A 17,209-nucleotide genomic window follows, 5' to 3' on the forward strand; every position below is an offset into this window, starting at 1 on the left:
AGCTTTTTTTCTATGGGATTGAACGTAAAAACAGGAAGATGTATTTGATTGCTCATTTCTCTATGACACTTCAGTAATTATTTTAATTCCAAAATGTGTCCGTGATCAATGTGTTGCTGTTCAGATCAGCGCCAAAATATAAACCTAGGGGTTTAATAAGCGTCCGAACATTTCTGTGTATTGATCTACAGCTTCTAAAAGACTCCTCTTTATTTCCTAGAACAAAAACATGAGTTTAAGAGAACGCACAGCAGATTTCTGTCTTCGGGACATGTTTATGTGTTAATGCGGTCGCATTTTGGGACAAGTTCTGTATAAAGGGAACTTAGGGGCAGAGCTATGCGACATCAACACAGTCTTGTGTTCTACCTCATGCTCAGTTTTAAAAGCTGTCAGTCTCTGTGAAAGGGGCGTGGCCTTTTTGATTCAGTTCAGTTTTATTTGTCTAACATTTTTAACAGTTGACATTGTCCCAAAGCAGCTTCAGGGAATATAGAAGTTCAGGATGTACATTTTAGATGTATAATCAAGCCAGTGACAACATTGGTGAGGAAAAACTTTGAGTTCTAGTAAAAGAGGTCTCTAGCTGTCAGTCTTAGTGGAGGGGGCGTGGTCTTCACTTCTAGAGGCTTTATTAGACCTTTTATTATATGAGAAACTAATTTAGGTTTTCCGTGTGTGTGTGTGTGTGTGTGTGTGTGTGTGTGTGTGTGTGTGTGTGTGAGGGACCCCAGATGGTTGACTATAAGCTGTCAGGAGGAGAATAATGACTGTTGTTTAATGACTAAAATGTGGAGAGTTTCTTTACACAGCGACAGTGGAGGAAAGACCTTGAGCATAAAGAATACACATTCATCTGGTTTTTTATTGTGTGTGTGTGTGTGTGTGTGTCTGTCTGTCTGTATTTCAGGGCGCCTCGTTTTAAAGGTTATCAGCAGCAGGACAGTCAGGAGCTCCTGCACTACCTGTTGGACTCAGTCAGGATGGAGGAGAACAAGGTGTGTGTGTTGAGAGTTTTGTCATTAGTTTAAAAATAGAATTAAATAACCCTGACATCATACTAACAAACAATCATACTATTGTTCAGTTTCCCCATTTAATACAAAATACTGATGCCCCTCAACCTCGGTTTGGCCGACATTTGGGTCAAATCCGCTGACTCTTACGCACTGTTTAAAGAGGGCGTGGTCTTACTGAAACCCCTCCCATTGACCTTATCACCACAGACTGGTTTGATTTCATGAAAGCGTCAGTAGGAGAGGTTTAATTAAGACAAGTATTTGATGGATTTAGCACATATGGAAAAATAACCCATGGAACACACGCTCCGCCTCCTCTGGGCTGCTTCCTTCTGCATTCAGTCAGAGATGTAGCTATAATCACTTCCAGAAATCTGTCACGATGTCCGTACTGAAATCTCCTCCCTCCGTACAGTGTTTGTATAAATCAAATTCAGTTGAATAAATCAAATGAACTTCATATGACACAGACAAGAATATTAATCTTCAATCCTGACGTGCACATGCTCAGTTTGTGCTGAAGTTATGACGTATAAAGTCGTATAAAGTCACAGCTCCTGCTAAAGGCTGAGATATACAATGCAGTATTTTTATTCTGTCTGTTATTTATATTTCATTTTATTTCATTGTATTTACTAAGTGAAACATGAAATATTTCTTAGCAGCTGGGAAGCAGTGTGGGAAATAAACACACTCACACACACATGCGTGTGCTCACACACTCACTCAGGGATAGGGTCAAGGGGTCTCATTTACCCTCTTTATTCATGAGTGTGTCTCAGTTCACACACACACTCTGTAATACTGGTAATTTTGAACTGCTCTTGTTTTGTGTGTCTGCCTTTGACACTCCAACTTATTATATTGTACATACCAGCAATAAAAATACAGATCATTGAATCATCGTTTTTCGAACGATCTGATCTGCATGTGTGTGTGTGTTGGTGTGTGTGTGTGTGTGTGTGTGTGTGTGTGTGTGTCGGGGTGTTTGTGTCTGTGTGGTGTGTTTGTGTCGGGGTGTGTGTCTGTCTGGGTGTGTCTGTGTGTGTGTGCCTCTGTGTCTGTGTGTGTGTTTGTGTGTGTGTGTCTGTGTGTGTGTGTGTGTGTCTCTGTGTCTGTGGGTGTGTCTCTGTGTTTGTGTGTTTTTTTCTGTGTTTCTCTGTGTGTGTGTGTGTGTGTGTGTGTGTGTGTGTGTGTGTGTGTGTGTGTGTGTGTGTGTGTGTGTGTGTCACTGTGTGTGTGTTTCTGTCTGCGTGTGTGTGTGTGTCACTGTGTGTGTGAGAGAGAGAGATTAAGTGTGGGTTTGGGATGTGTATCAGGATTAGCCAGGTTTTTGACCTAAATAGTCATTAGGGACAATAGGACAAAGACCACAGACAATTCTACATGGACATCGACTGGTGCTCTGCTGCGTTCTCACACAATGACCACATCAACTACCTTTAAACTCTCCCACTCGTCACTGTGGTGGTGTGTGTGTAACACCAAATACACCCTTTATATTCTCTACCTGTAACGTTTATATAATAGTTTGTTGTATAAATAAGTCTATGAGTTGTGCAGTTTTTTGCTTTCTATTTAATGTTTTGGTTTTTAGGACCAACGCATGCATAGTTGTGCTGTCACCTGCAGGATCTCAGATAAACTTATCTCCCTAAAAGTAAATACCTAATAAATACTTTTAAAACTGAGCCTACATGTCTGTGTTTGTACCTGGACTCTGTATTAATGAACTGCTTTGGCATTTTCAGACATGTGTGTGTGCGTGTGTTTGTGCATGTGTTGGTGTGTGTGAGTGTGTGAGAAGAAATTTTCCTTGTGAATGTGTGTGAGATTCTTCTGCTCAGTGACCTCTTCTCTGCTCTCCTCTTTAACCTGACAGAGAATTAAAGCTGCCATCCTGAAAGCGTTTAATAATCCTACTGAGAAAACGGCTGACGAGGAAACTAAACGGCAAGTCAAAGGTATACACACACACACACACACACACACACACACACACACACACACACACACACACACACACGTGCATTTTCCACTTCAGGAAATTGACACTTCTCGTCACTTGATATCCTGGAGATAAACTCCCTTTTCTTCTTCTGTTCTCTTTATTTTCTGTGCTATTTAATCTCATACATGCTTGTCATTTTTTTCTCTGTGTGTGTGTGTGTGTGTGTGTGTCACAGCGTATGGTAAAGAGGGTGTGAAGATGAACTTTGTTGATCGTATCTTTGTTGGCGAGTTGACGAACACCATTATGTGTGAGGAGTGTGAACATGTAAGTGTTCTTACGAGTGTTCCTCATAATAGGGCTTGAACTGTGTGTGTGTGTGTATGTGTGTATGTGTGTGTGTGTGTGTGTGTGTGTGTGTGTGTGTTCTTCATACTTGTGCACTAACTGATTTATTGTGTGTGTGTGTGTGTGTGTGTGTGTGTGTTCTTCATACTTGTGCACTAACTGATTTATTGTGTGTGTGTGTGTGTGTGTGTGTGTGTGTGTGTGTGTGTGTGTGTGTGTGTGTGTGTGTGTGTGTGTGTTCTTCATACTTGTGCACTAACTGATTTATTGGGTGTGTGTGTGTGTTCTTCATACTTGTGCACTAACTGATTTATTGGGTGTGTGTGTGTGTGTGTGTGTGTGTGTGTTCTTCATACTTGTGCACTAACTGATTTACTGTGTGTGTGTGTGTGTGTGTGTGTGTGTGTGTGTGTTCTTCATACTTGTGCACTAACTGATTTATTGGGTGTGGTACCTTTCAGATTTCTACAGTGAAGGAGGCTTTTATCGACATCTCTCTGCCCATCATCGAGGAGAGAGTGAGGCATTATTATAAAATTTCAGTAGATTCTATTTTTAATTTAAGTCGTCCTCTCGAGTTGATGTGGTTTTTGTTTGTGGATTTTTTTTGCTACAGATGTCCAAACCCTCGAACCCGGGCAGGCTGAGTAAACCGGGCCGAGACCAGGAGTCCGCGAGCGGCCACGCTGACGAGCCGTCTCAGTCACACACCACACGGAACGGGAAGAAGCCGAGCGTCCAGGTAGTGTTCGGCTCAGATTATACCGCATCAGATTCCCTCCACACCTTTTTAGGTGTTGGAATGTAACCCTGGAATGATTGGCAGCTGTGTTGTTAATAATAAATAATAACATGACAATGATAAGGAGCAGTGAACAGTAATAAAGTGACTTTCCTATTTGTAAACACATCAGTAGTCTCTGGTCCACTTTGTGCAGTTTATCTTGCAACTTCTGTGTAGCGAGCAAGTAACTGTGTGTGTGTGTGTGTGTGTGTAAGAAGCTGCAGGGTCGAAGGTCATCCACTTGTCATGACACCAGAGGAACAGATGAACCAGCATTCACTCTGCGAGAAGACGCAACATGTTCGCGTGGGCACTGTTGCCCTGGCGACACAGCAGGCAGTCAATCGGATGCCAGCGATAAAGACTCGTCCCCTCAGGACAGCAGCAACGATGCGGACAGCGAGGCGTCCGAGTCTGAGTCCTCGCTGCAAGTCTCCAGTTCCTCCAATAAAGGCTTATCTTCGTCTTCCTGTTTGAAACCCACCCAGTCTGCACCAAGCCCCGCCCCTTTTGTCCGGGAGCAGACAGGAAGTGCAGTTGAACAGCTAGTGAGCGCGGTGTCTAAATTAGGGTTAGTGCACACATCACTAGATGGTTTTCCACTCAAGGAAAAAGAGGTGAGAGACAGGGAGAGAGAACAGCAGGGGGCCTTCCAAGCGCTGTCACACAGCTACACCCCGGCGTCTAAAGAGTGTTCAGTGCAGTCCTGCCTCCATCAGTTCACCTCCATCGAGCTGCTGATGGGAAACAACAAGCTGCTGTGTGAGAACTGTACAGAGAGACGCCACAAACAGCACAAAAGGAGTGCAGGTACACAAACACACACACACAGACACACACACACACACACACAGAACCCCTTGAACTACTAAAACTTTTTAAAAAATCTGTGTAGCATAATAAAGACTAAAAAGATTACTTTTCCACATGTGTGACATTACAGAGTCTGCACTAAAGAAGTAAAAACAAAGTCTCTTAACTAATTTGATCCAAATCTCTGAATCGAATCTGGTTCAGAAGTTTTTAAACTAGAAGTTACGACAGAGAGTGTGAGTGTAACGTCTGACGTAATGAGGGTGTGTGCTACAGATAAGAAAATGGAGAAGGTGTACACGAGCGCACGCAAGCAGATGCTGATCTCAGAGCTGCCACCAGTCGTCACACTGCACCTTAAACGCTTCCACCAGGTGTGATCTCACACTCACTCACACACACACACACACACACACACACACACACACACACACACACACACACACACACACACACACACACACGACACAATCAGTCATAAACCCACATTCAAATACTGTGGAACTATAAAAGATCTCTCTCTCTCTCTGTGTGTGTGTGTGTGTGTGTGTGTGTTTGTGTGTGTGTGTGTGTGTGTGTGTGTGTGTGTGTGTGTGTGTGTGTGTGTGTGTGTGTGCACGCACGCCCTCAGGCTGGGATGAACTTACGGAAGGTGAATCGGCATGTTGATTTCCCGCTTGTTCTGGATTTAGCTCCATTCTGCTCCGCCTCCTGCAAGGTCTCCATCTGCATCCAGTCTTAGTGTTACAAGTGTTTACATATATATTATATATAATGTACTTATGCTATGTGTGTGTGCGTGTGTGTGTGAGACAGAACCTGGGTTCTGGAGAGCGGGTCCTCTACAGTCTGTATGGTATTGTGGAACACAGTGGCTCGATGCGCGGAGGCCATTACACAGCGTATGTCAAAGTCCGAACGCCACAGCGCAAGTGTGAACAACACAGGAGTCAATCTGGTACACAAACACACACACACACACACACAAACACACAATAATAATACCTTATACTGTATATAATATATACATAAACACTTGTCACTCTAACCCTGCATAAACACACTTGATTGGTTGGCTGGAAGGTGTGTCTGCGTTTGCAGACATAGTCTAATGAGGTTGTCTTTATAAACGCTCCGTAATAAAATTCTCACACTGCACAGAGAATATAAATGAGCACGAGTGAGTTGAGCTTCACAAACAGCGATATGATCACATCACAATTATTTATGAAAAATAAGAATATTATATTTTGTGTTAATATAAATCTGTGCTTTGTAATGGCTGTGGGTGCAGTTAATGTGCACACAGAAGTGTACATCAGCCCTAACACACACACACACACACACAGTGAGAGAGAGTCCTGTTTCTCTATTTTCATCTATCCATTCACACTTGTTTAAATGTGTGTGTGTTTCAGGTTGTAGAGAGGCTGTGTCAGCACCTCCTGGTCAGTGGGTGTATGTGAGTGACACCAGCGTCCAGACGGTTTCTGAATCTCGAGTACTGAACTCTCAGGCATACCTGCTCTTCTATGAGGAGATCCTCTAGAGGGTGCCATTACTTATGGGACTCTTAAGTTCAGACGTCACTAATGTTCTCTTACGGATGCAAACAGATCAGTCAGCTATAACACACACACACACACACACACACACACACACACACACACACACACACACACACACATATGTATGTAATGTTCTGCAGTTTGAGAAAAACCTGGTATGAATGGCACTTATTAATATTATATAAATAACCATTATTAGTATTATTATTGTTATTATTATTTATTATTGTTCATTAATTCCTATGCTTAGAGGTTGATAGCTGGTCATTACTGAGATGCTATTATGAGTAGAAAATATTCTTAAGTGTAGAATTATTTTATTTTACAGATATTGTTTGTCATCAATTTGCTTGAAAAAGAAATCTTTCATATCTTGGTTAATAAATACCAAAGACAATAAAACACATCAGAGGACAGAACCGAGGTTCTGTGCAGCTCTTTACTGTTACAGAGAACCTCAGAATGAAAATCAAGCGATATGATACGGCACCATATTCAGCACGCACAATATGATAATCATCAGAATACTAAAGCTTGATCCAATCTGATAAACCTGAGTAACACCCACACGTCTTTTATTTCATACTCCAGAGGAAATAAAATTTTCATCTTGTGTCATCACTGCTTCATCACTGTGTGTCTGTGCCTGTGAGTGAGTGAGTGAGTCTCTGTCTGTGTGGGAGAGTGTGTGGGTGAGCGTGTGAGTGATTCTGTGTCTCTGTGTGGGAGAGTGTGTGTGGGTGAGTGTGTGTGGGTGAGCGTGTGAGTGATTCTGTGTCTCTGTGTGGGAGAGTGTGTGTGGGTGAGTGTGTGTGGGTGAGTGTGTGTGGGTGAGCGTGTGAGTGATTCTGTGTCTCTGTGTGGGAGAGTGTGTGTGGGTGAGTGTGTGTGGGTGAGCGTGTGAGTGATTCTGTGTCTCTGTGTGGGAGTGTGTGTGTGGGTGAGTGTGTGTGGGGGAGCGTGTGTGGGTGAGCGTGTGAGTGATTCTGTGTCTCTGTGTGGGAGAGTGTGTGTGGGGGAGCGTGTGTGGGTGAGCGTGTGAGTGATTCTGTGTCTCTGTGTGGGAGAGTGTGTGTGGGTGAGTGTGTGTGGGTGAGCGTGTGAGTGATTCTGTGTCTCTGTGTGGGAGAGAGAGTGAATGAGTGTGTGTGATTGATTCTTTGTCTCTGTGTGAGAGAGAGTGTGTGAGAGAGTGAGTCTGTCTGTGTGGGAGAGATTGTGTGATTCTGTGTCTCTGTGTGTGAGAGAGTGTGTGTGTGAGAGTGATTCTGTGTCCGTATGAGTGTGTGTGTGTGTGTGTGTTTGAGAGTCATTCTGTGTCTGAGAGAGTGAGTCTCTTTCTCTGTGTGAGACAGACAGTGTGTGGGGGTGTGAGTGAGTGATTCTGTGTGTGTGTGTGTGTGTGTGTGTGTGTGTGTGAGTGAGGGATTGTGTCTCTGTTTCTGTGAGTGTGAGCGAGAGAGTGTGTGTGAGTGAGGGATTGTGTCTCTGTCTCTGAGAGAGAGAGTGAGTGTGGGTGTTAGAGAGTGAGTTAATGATTCTGTGTGTGAGAGTGAGTAAGTGATTGTGTGTGTGTGTGAGAGAGTGATTCTCTCTGTGTGTGTGAGTGATTCTGTGTCTGAGTGTGTGTGTGTGAGAGAGTGATTCTATGTCTCTGTTTCTGTGTGAGAGAGTGTGTGTGTGAGTGATTCTGTTTCTTTGTCTCTGTGTGTGTGTGAGTGATTCTCTGTCTCTGTGAGAGTGTGTGTGTGAGTGATTCTGTGTCTGTGTGAGAGAGTGAGTGTGTGTGAGTGATTCTCTGTCTCTGTGTGTGTGTGTGTGTGTGTGTGTCTGTGTCTGTGTGTGTGTGTCTGTGTGAGAGAGTGAGTTTGTGTGAGTGATTCTGTGTCTGTCTGTGTGTGTGAGAGAGTGTGAGTGATTGTGATTCTGTGTCTGTGTGAGAGAGTGAATTTGTGTGTGTGATTCTGTTTCTGTGTGTGAGTGATTCTCTGTCTCTGTGAGAGAGTGTGTGTGTGAGTGATTCTGTGTCTGTGTGAGAGAGTGAGTGTGTGTGAGTGATTCTCTGTCTCTGTGTGAGTGTGTGTGTGAGTGATTCTGTGTCTGTGTGAGAGAGTGAGTTTGTGTGAGTGATTCTCTGTCTCTCTGTGTGTGTGTCTGTGTGTGTGTGTCTGTGTGAGAGAGTGAGTTTGTGTGAGTGATTCTCTGTCTCTCTGTGTGTGTGTGTGTGTCTGTGTGTGTGTGTGTGTCTGTGTGAGAGAGTGAGTTTGTGTGAGTGATTCTGTGTCTGTCTGTGTGTGTGAGAGAGTGTGAGTGATTGTGATTCTGTGTCTGTGTGAGAGAGTGAATTTGTGTGTGTGATTCTGTTTCTGTGAGTGTGTGTGAGTGATTCTCTGTCTCTGTGAGAGAGTGTGTGTGTGAGTGATTCTGTGTCTGTGTGAGAGAGTGAGTGTGTGTGAGTGATTCTCTGTCTCTGTGTGAGTGTGTGTGTGTGTGTGTGTGTGTGTGTGTGTGTGTGTGTGTGTGTGTGTGTGTGTGTGTGTGTGTGTGTGTGAGTGATTCTGTGTCTGTGTGAGAGAGTGAGTTTGTGTGAGTGATTCTCTGTCTCTCTGTGTGTGTGAGAGAGTGTGAGTGATTCTGTGTCTGTCTGTGTGTGTGAGAGAGTGTGAGTGATTGTGATTCTGTGTCTGTGTGAGAGAGTGAATTTGTGTGTGTGATTCTGTTTCTGTGAGTGTGTGTGAGTGATTCTCTGTCTCTGTGAGAGAGTGTGTGTGTGAGTGATTCTGTGTCTGTGTGAGAGAGTGAGTGTGTGTGAGTGATTCTCTGTCTCTGTGAGTGTGTGTGTGTGTGTGTGTGTGTGAGTGATTCTGTGTCTGTGTGAGAGAGTGAGTTTGTGTGAGTGATTCTCTGTCTCTGTGTGTGTGTGTGTGTGTGTGTGTGTGTGTGTGTGTGTGTGTGTGTGTGTGTGTGTGTGTGTGTGTGTGAGTGATTCTGTGTCTGTGTGAGAGAGTGAGTTTGTGTGAGTGATTCTGTGTCTGTCTGTGTGTGTGAGAGAGTGTGTGTGTGTGTGAGTGATTCTCTGTCTCTGTGTGAGAGTGTGTGTGTGTGAGTGATTCTGTGTCTGTCTGTGTGTGTGAGAGAGTGTGTGAGTGATTCTGTGTGTGTGTGAGAGAGTGAGTTTGTGTGTGTGATTCTGTTTCTGTGAGTGTATGTGAGTGATTCTCTGTCTCTAGAGAGTGTGTGTGTGTGTGTTGAATTTCTTGATCATCAGTTAAATTGCATAGTCTAATATAACATCTCGCTGGCAGTGCGACTGTGTCCAGAAGGCAACCAGGTCAGTGTAAAGAGCCAAAACCCAGCATGATATTCAGCTTTACATTTTAGAATCATAATCTCTTGGTTGTGAGATCCAGTCCTTAAGCAACCTTGAGCATTTGTAAGCTCCTTGTGTAGTAATGTTTGAACTTTATGGTCATGGACTTAAAGTGATTATTCCAATCTTAATGAGGTTTAATCACTCTGTGATTAAGCTTTTTGTTGTACTCTGTAAAGTCTTTAAAAGAAAATCAAGCCCAGAGCTTCATTAGGAGTGTAACAGGAAGTCACTGCTGCTGTCACTGTCACCTGTGGTGTACTGAACACAATATTTATTTATTAAATCCTTTGTTTTTTTTAGCAAATGAACACCAGTCTGCGGATACAGTAGAGTATCTTACATTTTGTGTACTGACTCGATTTATCTTTCCATCTTGAATCTGAGCATAAAAGACACTTCATTCATCCAAATATGATCCTAACACGCCAGGCAGTCCTATGTTTTAAAAGTTTGTGACCAGAAGATGGCAAAAGAAGCAGCTCTGTCAGAAATTTTAGCACAAAAGATTTGAATAGGTTTTGTCTAGACAAGTAGGACTACCATCATGTGAATCTACCCTCAAATCTGATGTGCAGCTCTGATCTCACTGTCTGACTCAGAAGATCATTATTTAACATTTACAGTGCCCTGTAGACACATTCTGTTCCACTGATACGTCAACATTCATTATTTTAAAACATCTCTGTTTCGTCCTTCATCTTTTTTCTTTACCACCAACACTGCTGTCTGCCTTGTCTCTGTGCATCACATGGTGACGAGTCCACCATCATGAAGGAGTTTAAAAGCGACATACACTCACAAAGCTGGTGAAGAAATGGCGGGTGTGTGAGTCAGGAAAAGGGCAACGTCCTTCATAATCATCATCATCTCTGGGTTTTTCTTTCAGAGAAATGTAGAGTCTCAGCTGATTTAATGTGAGTAATGACTGTGTGTGTGTGTGTGTGTGTGATGAAGTAGGACATGGTGTTGCTGTCTGGCTTTCACATACAACCTGCTGAAAGCACAACACAGGCTTAAAGCATCTCGGACTGATTTATTAACACCTCGACATCTCACACACTCCTCTCACTGTGCCACTCACACATTTCATTATTTTACTAACATAGTTTTATATCTGAACCTAACAATGGTCTAAGAAATGTTTCCTGAATTCAGAAATACACATACAAAATACACATACATACACACATACATTCTGTAATACATAAAACTAAGCTGCATGGACAGAAATAAAGACTACTAGAAATATGCGCTATGTACAAATATGCTCTATGTGCAAATGTAGAATATTGACTTATGTGCATTGTACATACTGTAGTACAGTAATGTGCACATTGGGTGCAACTGCATGATAGTATTAGTATCAATAACAGTAATCAACAATGATACTGGCAGCAGTAACATTAATAAATGTTCAATGAGAATAATAGTAACAGTAACATTAACAAATGTGCAGATGGAGATTAAACAATTCAGTACAACTATTCTATGAAATAAATGAGACTTGTCTGTGACTGCTGGTTTCTCATTTAAGAGTCTAATAGCTGAAGGAGTTACTTAATCTGGAGGTCCTGCATTTAACACTCCTATACCTCTGTCCTGAGGGTAGGAGTGTGAACAATCCGTGTTGGGGGTGTTGGGGATGGGTGGGGTCCTTAATGATGGTGGCAGCTCTCCTGTGTACTCTGCGATGGTGAAAGACCTGCAGAGACGGCAATGGAGTTCTGATAATCTTCTCAGCACTCTTTACCACTCTCTGCAGGCGTTTATGGTCAGACCACGGCACACGATAATGCTGCTGAACAGGATGCTCTCAACAACACAGTTGTAAAAGTTGTTGAGACGACATGCCAAACTTCCTCATCTGCCTCAGGAAGTACAGCCACTGTTGTGCCTTTTTAACCAGCTGGGTGGTTGTCCTCACACCATGCCACAAGACTGGCCACTTCTCTCCTATAGACCGCTTCATCCATGCAAGTAATCCTTTTTATCACTGAGGTGTTGTCAGCGAACATCAGAATCATGTTGTGCTTGTGGGAGGTTACGCAGTCATAAAGAGAATGGGACTTAAGACACACCCCTGTGGGTGCCAATATTTGTTATAGTAGTGGCCAAAGTCACAAAGTATTTCCAACCCTGACAACCGGCTTTCTGCCAGTATTGAAGTCTAGGAGCCAGTCACAAAGTGTGGGGTATAGTCCAAGTACTGACAGTTTGTGGGTGAGCTTATGAGGTCTGACCGTATTGAAGGCAGAACTATAACTGTTAAAGAACATCCTGATATGTGTCTTTATCTTCCAGGTGGGAGAGGGAGATATGGAGGGCTGTGGCAATAGCATCTGAAGAATACATTAGATTAGATGTTGGGCTGGTATGCATATTTCAGGAGTTCCGATATGTCCGGCATACTGCTCTAGTTGTGGTCCAGCACCACTCTCTCAAGGACATTTAGGCAGGTTGGCGGACTCACACTCAAATGTGTATGTACCTCCTCTCTATGTTAAGGTAGAGGTCTCAAAATAGGCATAGAAGGTGCTGAGGTCATCTGGGAGGCTGTCTGATTAGCTGATAGTGCTCATGGCGGTCCTGTAGTCTGTGATGTGCTCCAGGCCTTGCCACATCCACCCGGCATCAGCAATAGAGTAGAAACTGTCCAGCTTCTCTTTCTATTGACTCATGGCTGTTGTAATGGCTCTTTTGGTCTGTACTTCGCTGTTCTGTACTCTGTCTTTTTTCCTGATGTAAATGCAACAGGGGGGCATGGTGGCTTAATGGTTAGCACGTTCGCCTCACACTGCCAGGGTCGGGGTTTGATTCCCGCCTCCGCCTTGTGTGTGCGGAGTTTGCATGTTCGCCCCGCGCCTCTGGGGTTTACTCCCCTGGTCCAAAGACATGCATGGTAGGTTGATTGGCATCTCTGGAAAAATTGACCGTAGTGTGTGAGTGAATGAGAGAGTGTGTGTGCGAGCCCTGCGGTGGGTTGGCACTCCGTCCAGGGTGTATCCTGCCTTGATGCCCGATGACGCCTGAGATAGGCACAGGCTTCCTGTGACCCGAGGTAGTTCAGATAAAAGCGGTAGAAAATGAGTGAGTGAGAGAGTGAGTAAATGCAACAGACTCGAGCATGCTGCATGTGACGTACCTGACTGTTTAAACAGGGCTTCTGATAAGGGAACTTCCTAACTTGTATGGTGGATACAATGCTATTGACACAAGTGTTCATGTACGCAGTCACATACTCAGCATACTCAGCAGTTAGAGGAGTCATCCTGAGTGGCTGCAGCTGTCAGACACATCCCAGTCTGTCAGAGCAAAACAGTCCTGTAAGATGCCTTCAGTCTGCACGGTCCAAAGCTTAACCTGTTTGGTGACAGGGTTTGTTTTGTTTGAGTCTTTGTCTGTAGGCCAGGTACAGAAACAAAGAAATGTAATCTAGTGTCCAGAGATATATTCTAGCATCATCCATGTAGTGTAAATAGAAATGTGGAAATGTTCACATGTTGATAGTATTTGGGAAATGCAGTCGGTTAATTGATTGTAAGCATTGATTAAAGTCGCCCGTGGCAATAAAAACAGCATCAGGTTTATCTGTGTCTGGGGGACTAAAAACATCATGGAGTTTGCTTTTTGCAATTCTCTAACAAATACAGAGACAATTTACTGGATGCTGCATATCAATTCGATTTAATATTTTGCATATTTTTTAATTTGCACATAAACCTAGGAAGGTCACTAGGTCCCTTCACAGCTGTGCATTTATAGATATACTACAAAACTCAAAATCTAAAAAAAATTATTTATATATTTAAAATTTATTGACAATTTTTAATTGGGTGGAAATTTTAAAAATACAATCTTTATAGTTCCAAAAATGTGCAAACTATTAATGTACACATTTAAATAACAATATTAATGAATGGTGTTGCATAACATACTTAAATAAATTTCGATTGGACTGGATTTTTTTTTATTATTTAAAAATAAAGATGGGGAAAACCTTAGATGCATTTATAAAGTAAACACTGACATCTAGTGGCCATTTAGTGTCACAGCACGGAAACTTAGCTCACTTTCCCAAACTTTATTGAAAAGAGAAATTTAAGATATTAGGACTGTAAAAACAAACAAACAAACAAACAAACAAACAAACAAACAAATAAATAAATAAAAATAATAGATCAAACTTAAAGGATGTACAGAAAAGTGAGAAGAACATGATAGAACTCAAATATGATAAAAATAATAATAATAAAAAAAATTAACCAAGGCTCTTGTGATTTTAGAAGATTTCTTCCTTGATTTTGCGTGAATTTGTGACGTACGTTACTTTTATGTGACGTCACTACTGCGGGAGTAATCCGAGTGACGCACATGCGCAGTGCAGTGTAGGTTTGCTGAAGAGGTCGCGCATCGGCTCGTGACGGCGAATTAAATATTTTCGCGAGTTGATTGTAATAAAGCGAATAAGGTAAAGATGGTGTATCACTCTGTAGCGCTGCCGCTTATCTGCTTCACCACACTGTGGGGTTTAGTTGGAGGCGTCGCGCCGTTTTTTGTTCCTAAAGGACCGAACAGAGGGTGAGTTAAACCGCTAGCCTAGCAGGCTAATATGCTAGCATAGCAGGCTAATATGATAGCGAAATGCTAATAATTCTGCTAGTTAAGTATTTGCCATCCGTTATGTTTACATTCCGAATCTGTTGAACATTAATTGGTTGTGTTTACTTGAACTTTGATCAATTACATTGAATTATATATCAGCAGCGTCATATAAAATATTATATATGACCCTGTAGCTGTTAGCCATCAACATAATTAGCAGTTTACCAAAACAATCATTGTTTATATTACAATTTTATTTTTAAAATGCAAATGAGTCAGTATTCTAATAAAGTATATGATAATTATTTATTGAGTTTAATTGAGTGGTTGCACATTTATTTATGTAGAGGTTTTTATTATTACATAACAAGCATTAAAATTAATACCTGAACTAAAAATCCTTCAAGAGTGAGAGCGTGAAACTGAGAGAAAAACTCGCTTTAGAGATCTGCAAGATTGTGTAGTTTTCACTTGAATCATTTTGTGTTGTTGTGGTTATAGTGTGATCATTACCAGCCTGGTGCTGACGGCCGTGTGCTGCTATTTATTGTGAGTAAAAATAACACACACACACACACACATGCACAATATGAGACCGAGTAATTAAAAGCAGTTTGTGGTTAGTTGTGTGAGTTTGTGTGAACTGATTCTCTCTGTGTCAACAGTAACAGAAATCTGATTTAAGGAGATCGAGCTCCATTTGATCACTGATGTCTCCGAGTAACAGTTATATCTTCTTTCTTCGGATTTGTTACAATTAACAAATTTATCGACACAATTTATAAATTTGTTGACATAAATCCAAAAATGTTTTTGTCATCGCTGCTAGCTAACTGGGAAAAGTCTCTAAACCACTGTGGTTGAACCTCAGCTTTCATTTTATAGACTTTTTTGTTCAGTCTATAGAACTGTAACAGTATTTAATGTGTGTATGTGTGTGTGTGTGTGTGTGTGTGTGTGTGTCAGCTGGTTGATTGCGTTCCTGGCACAAGTAAACCCTCTGTTTGGACCCCAATTGAAGAATGAGACCATCTGGTACCTGCGCTACTACTGGGAATAAACTGAGGTTCATCTTTCATACACACACACACACACGTTTGGGCAGGGCCTTATTGCATAAATTACAGTGTGCTTTAAAATTTCCAGTTCTAATTCACTTCATTCAGTTTAGTGTCATGCTTTGGGTTTTCATCATCAGATAGAAAAGCAGTCACAGTCCAATCACAGCTCAGAGCTGTACGTTTGTGTAATTTTTGTGGGTCTAATTTGTTTTCATTCTGTCGTAAAATCTTCTAGAGTTCTGATTTGAGTTGAGGGTCTCTGCTCTCATCACTGCTGTGTGGTACTTTGTGACTTCCTCTTTATTTCTCACTTTCTCTCTTTTTCTTTTTCTCTAGGATTTTATGGCCTGTATGATGACATCATTCCATTGTTCACTTGCTGTACAGCATATTCCTCCTGTGATGTGACTAAATCATGCTCATTTCTCAGTGTAGCCTCAACGCTGTTTAATTAGAGCATTTTATTTATATTTGCTGTTTTGTTTGTATAGGAGCGGTGGTGTATGAATGTGTATGTGTGTGAGCGCACGTGCAGTAACAGTGTTTTGATGTGCTGAATGTGACGTGTGCAATATTAGCTGAAAAATCAACTCTCCTTGAACATTTATGTTCTCTCTCTGCGACCAACCTGTAGCCTGTTTACAGAGATTCTATTTATGTCGAGATTATTTATGACATTATTTATTTTAGTCGTGTGTAAGGCACAGACTTGTGCCTATTTCAGGTTTCTTCCCCTGTATATCAATACTGACACTTGTTCCATTAAACACTTGTAAACTCTTTCATTATCGGCAGAATTTATGGATGTCAAATTGTCGTCTGTGTAATTCTGGTTATTTATTCTTTTATTTTTACTCTTCAGTGTGGTTGCTTTGTTTCCATGGAGATCCACTGACCACTATTTCTCTCCCCTACACCCCTTACTAATGTGTTTTTTTTTTTTGTAGCAGCAGCTCCCAGAACACTGATATTAGTAACAGTCTAGAGATCATTATGAACACTTCTGTTAGTCTATTCACAGACTTTTTCCATGGTTAAGGATTAAACTGACAGAGTTTTAGATCGGTATGTAAATGATTTGGATTTATAATCACTATGGTGTAAACCTGCTGCAGTTTCTGCAAAACATTGAATAAATTCAGGATGGATCTCGTTTTCTGTTTCTTTTATTTTATTGACCAAACATCAAACTGAGTCTGTCAAAATGCAATAATGTCATACTGAGTACTCTTTTTGTAATTTAGGGACATTACCTGAAAAAAGTCAATGTGAGATTTATTGTCATTTAGCCAGAAAACAGCGTGTGCAAAGCAGAACAAAACTGTTTCTACAAAGCTCCCATGTGCAGTTCTAAATATACAACAAGCAGCAGGTAACAAATATACAGCACAATAGACAGCACAGTATAAAGTTAGGAAGCTTTACAGAGACAAATAAAGGTATATCTTATCTTAGTAATGAACTAAACATATATACCAGTATTCATGGCAGTTCATAGTGAAAGGTTGGTTGGTTTGTTGTAAAATAATATATGTAACAGTAACATACAATAGCCAACAACAGTAAGTAAACTGTCTGCATATTAGACATGGACATGAGAAATATTGCACATTAGTTCACTAAGGTTGTCTCAATAAATGTCAGTTCACAATGCTTTTTTTAGTGGCAGTGAATGGAAAATGACTATCTG

The 17,209-nt window shown here is 41.6% G+C and overlaps 2 protein-coding genes across 11 annotated transcripts in view; both read left to right on the forward strand.

Moving 5' to 3' along the window:
- The window catches only part of usp45 (ubiquitin specific peptidase 45), a 27,599-nt gene extending 20,498 nt beyond the window's left edge, over nt 1-7,101 (forward strand). For 5 of the 10 annotated variants that reach the window (XM_047806690.1, XM_027142874.2, XM_027142875.2 and 2 more), the window contains exons 9-19: nt 911-998; nt 2,617-2,679; nt 2,902-2,983; nt 3,206-3,297; nt 3,780-3,836; nt 3,935-4,060; nt 4,318-4,912; nt 5,120-5,289; nt 5,547-5,633; nt 5,732-5,873; nt 6,334-7,101. In XM_047806690.1, coding sequence (XP_047662646.1) covers nt 911-998; nt 2,617-2,679; nt 2,902-2,983; nt 3,206-3,297; nt 3,780-3,836; nt 3,935-4,060; nt 4,318-4,912; nt 5,120-5,289; nt 5,547-5,633; nt 5,732-5,873; nt 6,334-6,464 — 1,633 coding nt within the window. In that variant the 3' untranslated portion in view covers nt 6,465-7,101. The remainder of the gene's footprint in view (nt 1-910; nt 999-2,616; nt 2,680-2,901; nt 2,984-3,205; nt 3,298-3,779; nt 3,837-3,934; nt 4,061-4,317; nt 4,913-5,119; nt 5,290-5,546; nt 5,634-5,731; nt 5,874-6,333) is intronic. The other 5 variants (XM_027142881.2, XM_027142878.2, XM_027142879.2 and 2 more) reach the window with 5 other exon arrangements.
- A 7,108-nt stretch (nt 7,102-14,209) lies between these two features.
- Nucleotides 14,210-16,672, forward strand: atpv0e2 (ATPase H+ transporting V0 subunit e2). Its single transcript, XM_027142891.2, has 4 exons — nt 14,210-14,434; nt 14,960-15,007; nt 15,425-15,524; nt 15,856-16,672. The coding sequence occupies exons 1-3, from the start codon at nt 14,331-14,333 to the stop codon at nt 15,516-15,518; spliced, it is 246 nt and encodes an 81-aa protein (XP_026998692.1). The 5' UTR covers nt 14,210-14,330; the 3' UTR covers nt 15,519-15,524; nt 15,856-16,672.
- The last annotated feature ends 537 nt before the right edge of the window (nt 16,673-17,209 follow it).

This window comes from Tachysurus fulvidraco, chromosome 22, assembly GCF_022655615.1.
Source record: "Tachysurus fulvidraco isolate hzauxx_2018 chromosome 22, HZAU_PFXX_2.0, whole genome shotgun sequence".
NCBI classification, from domain to species: Eukaryota; Metazoa; Chordata; class Actinopteri; order Siluriformes; family Bagridae; genus Tachysurus; species Tachysurus fulvidraco.

Excerpts from the sequence above, each read along its gene's own strand:
- atpv0e2 (XM_027142891.2), top strand. The coding sequence starts at position 14,331 with ATGGTGTATCACTCTGTAGCGCTGCCGCTTATCTGCTTCACCACACTG. Across the intron at positions 14,435-14,959 it reads CCTAAAGGACCGAACAGAGG|TGTGATCATTACCAGCCTGG; the intron begins GTGAGTTAAACC and ends TTGTGGTTATAG. Across the intron at positions 15,008-15,424 it reads GCCGTGTGCTGCTATTTATT|CTGGTTGATTGCGTTCCTGG; the intron begins GTGAGTAAAAAT and ends TGTGTGTGTCAG.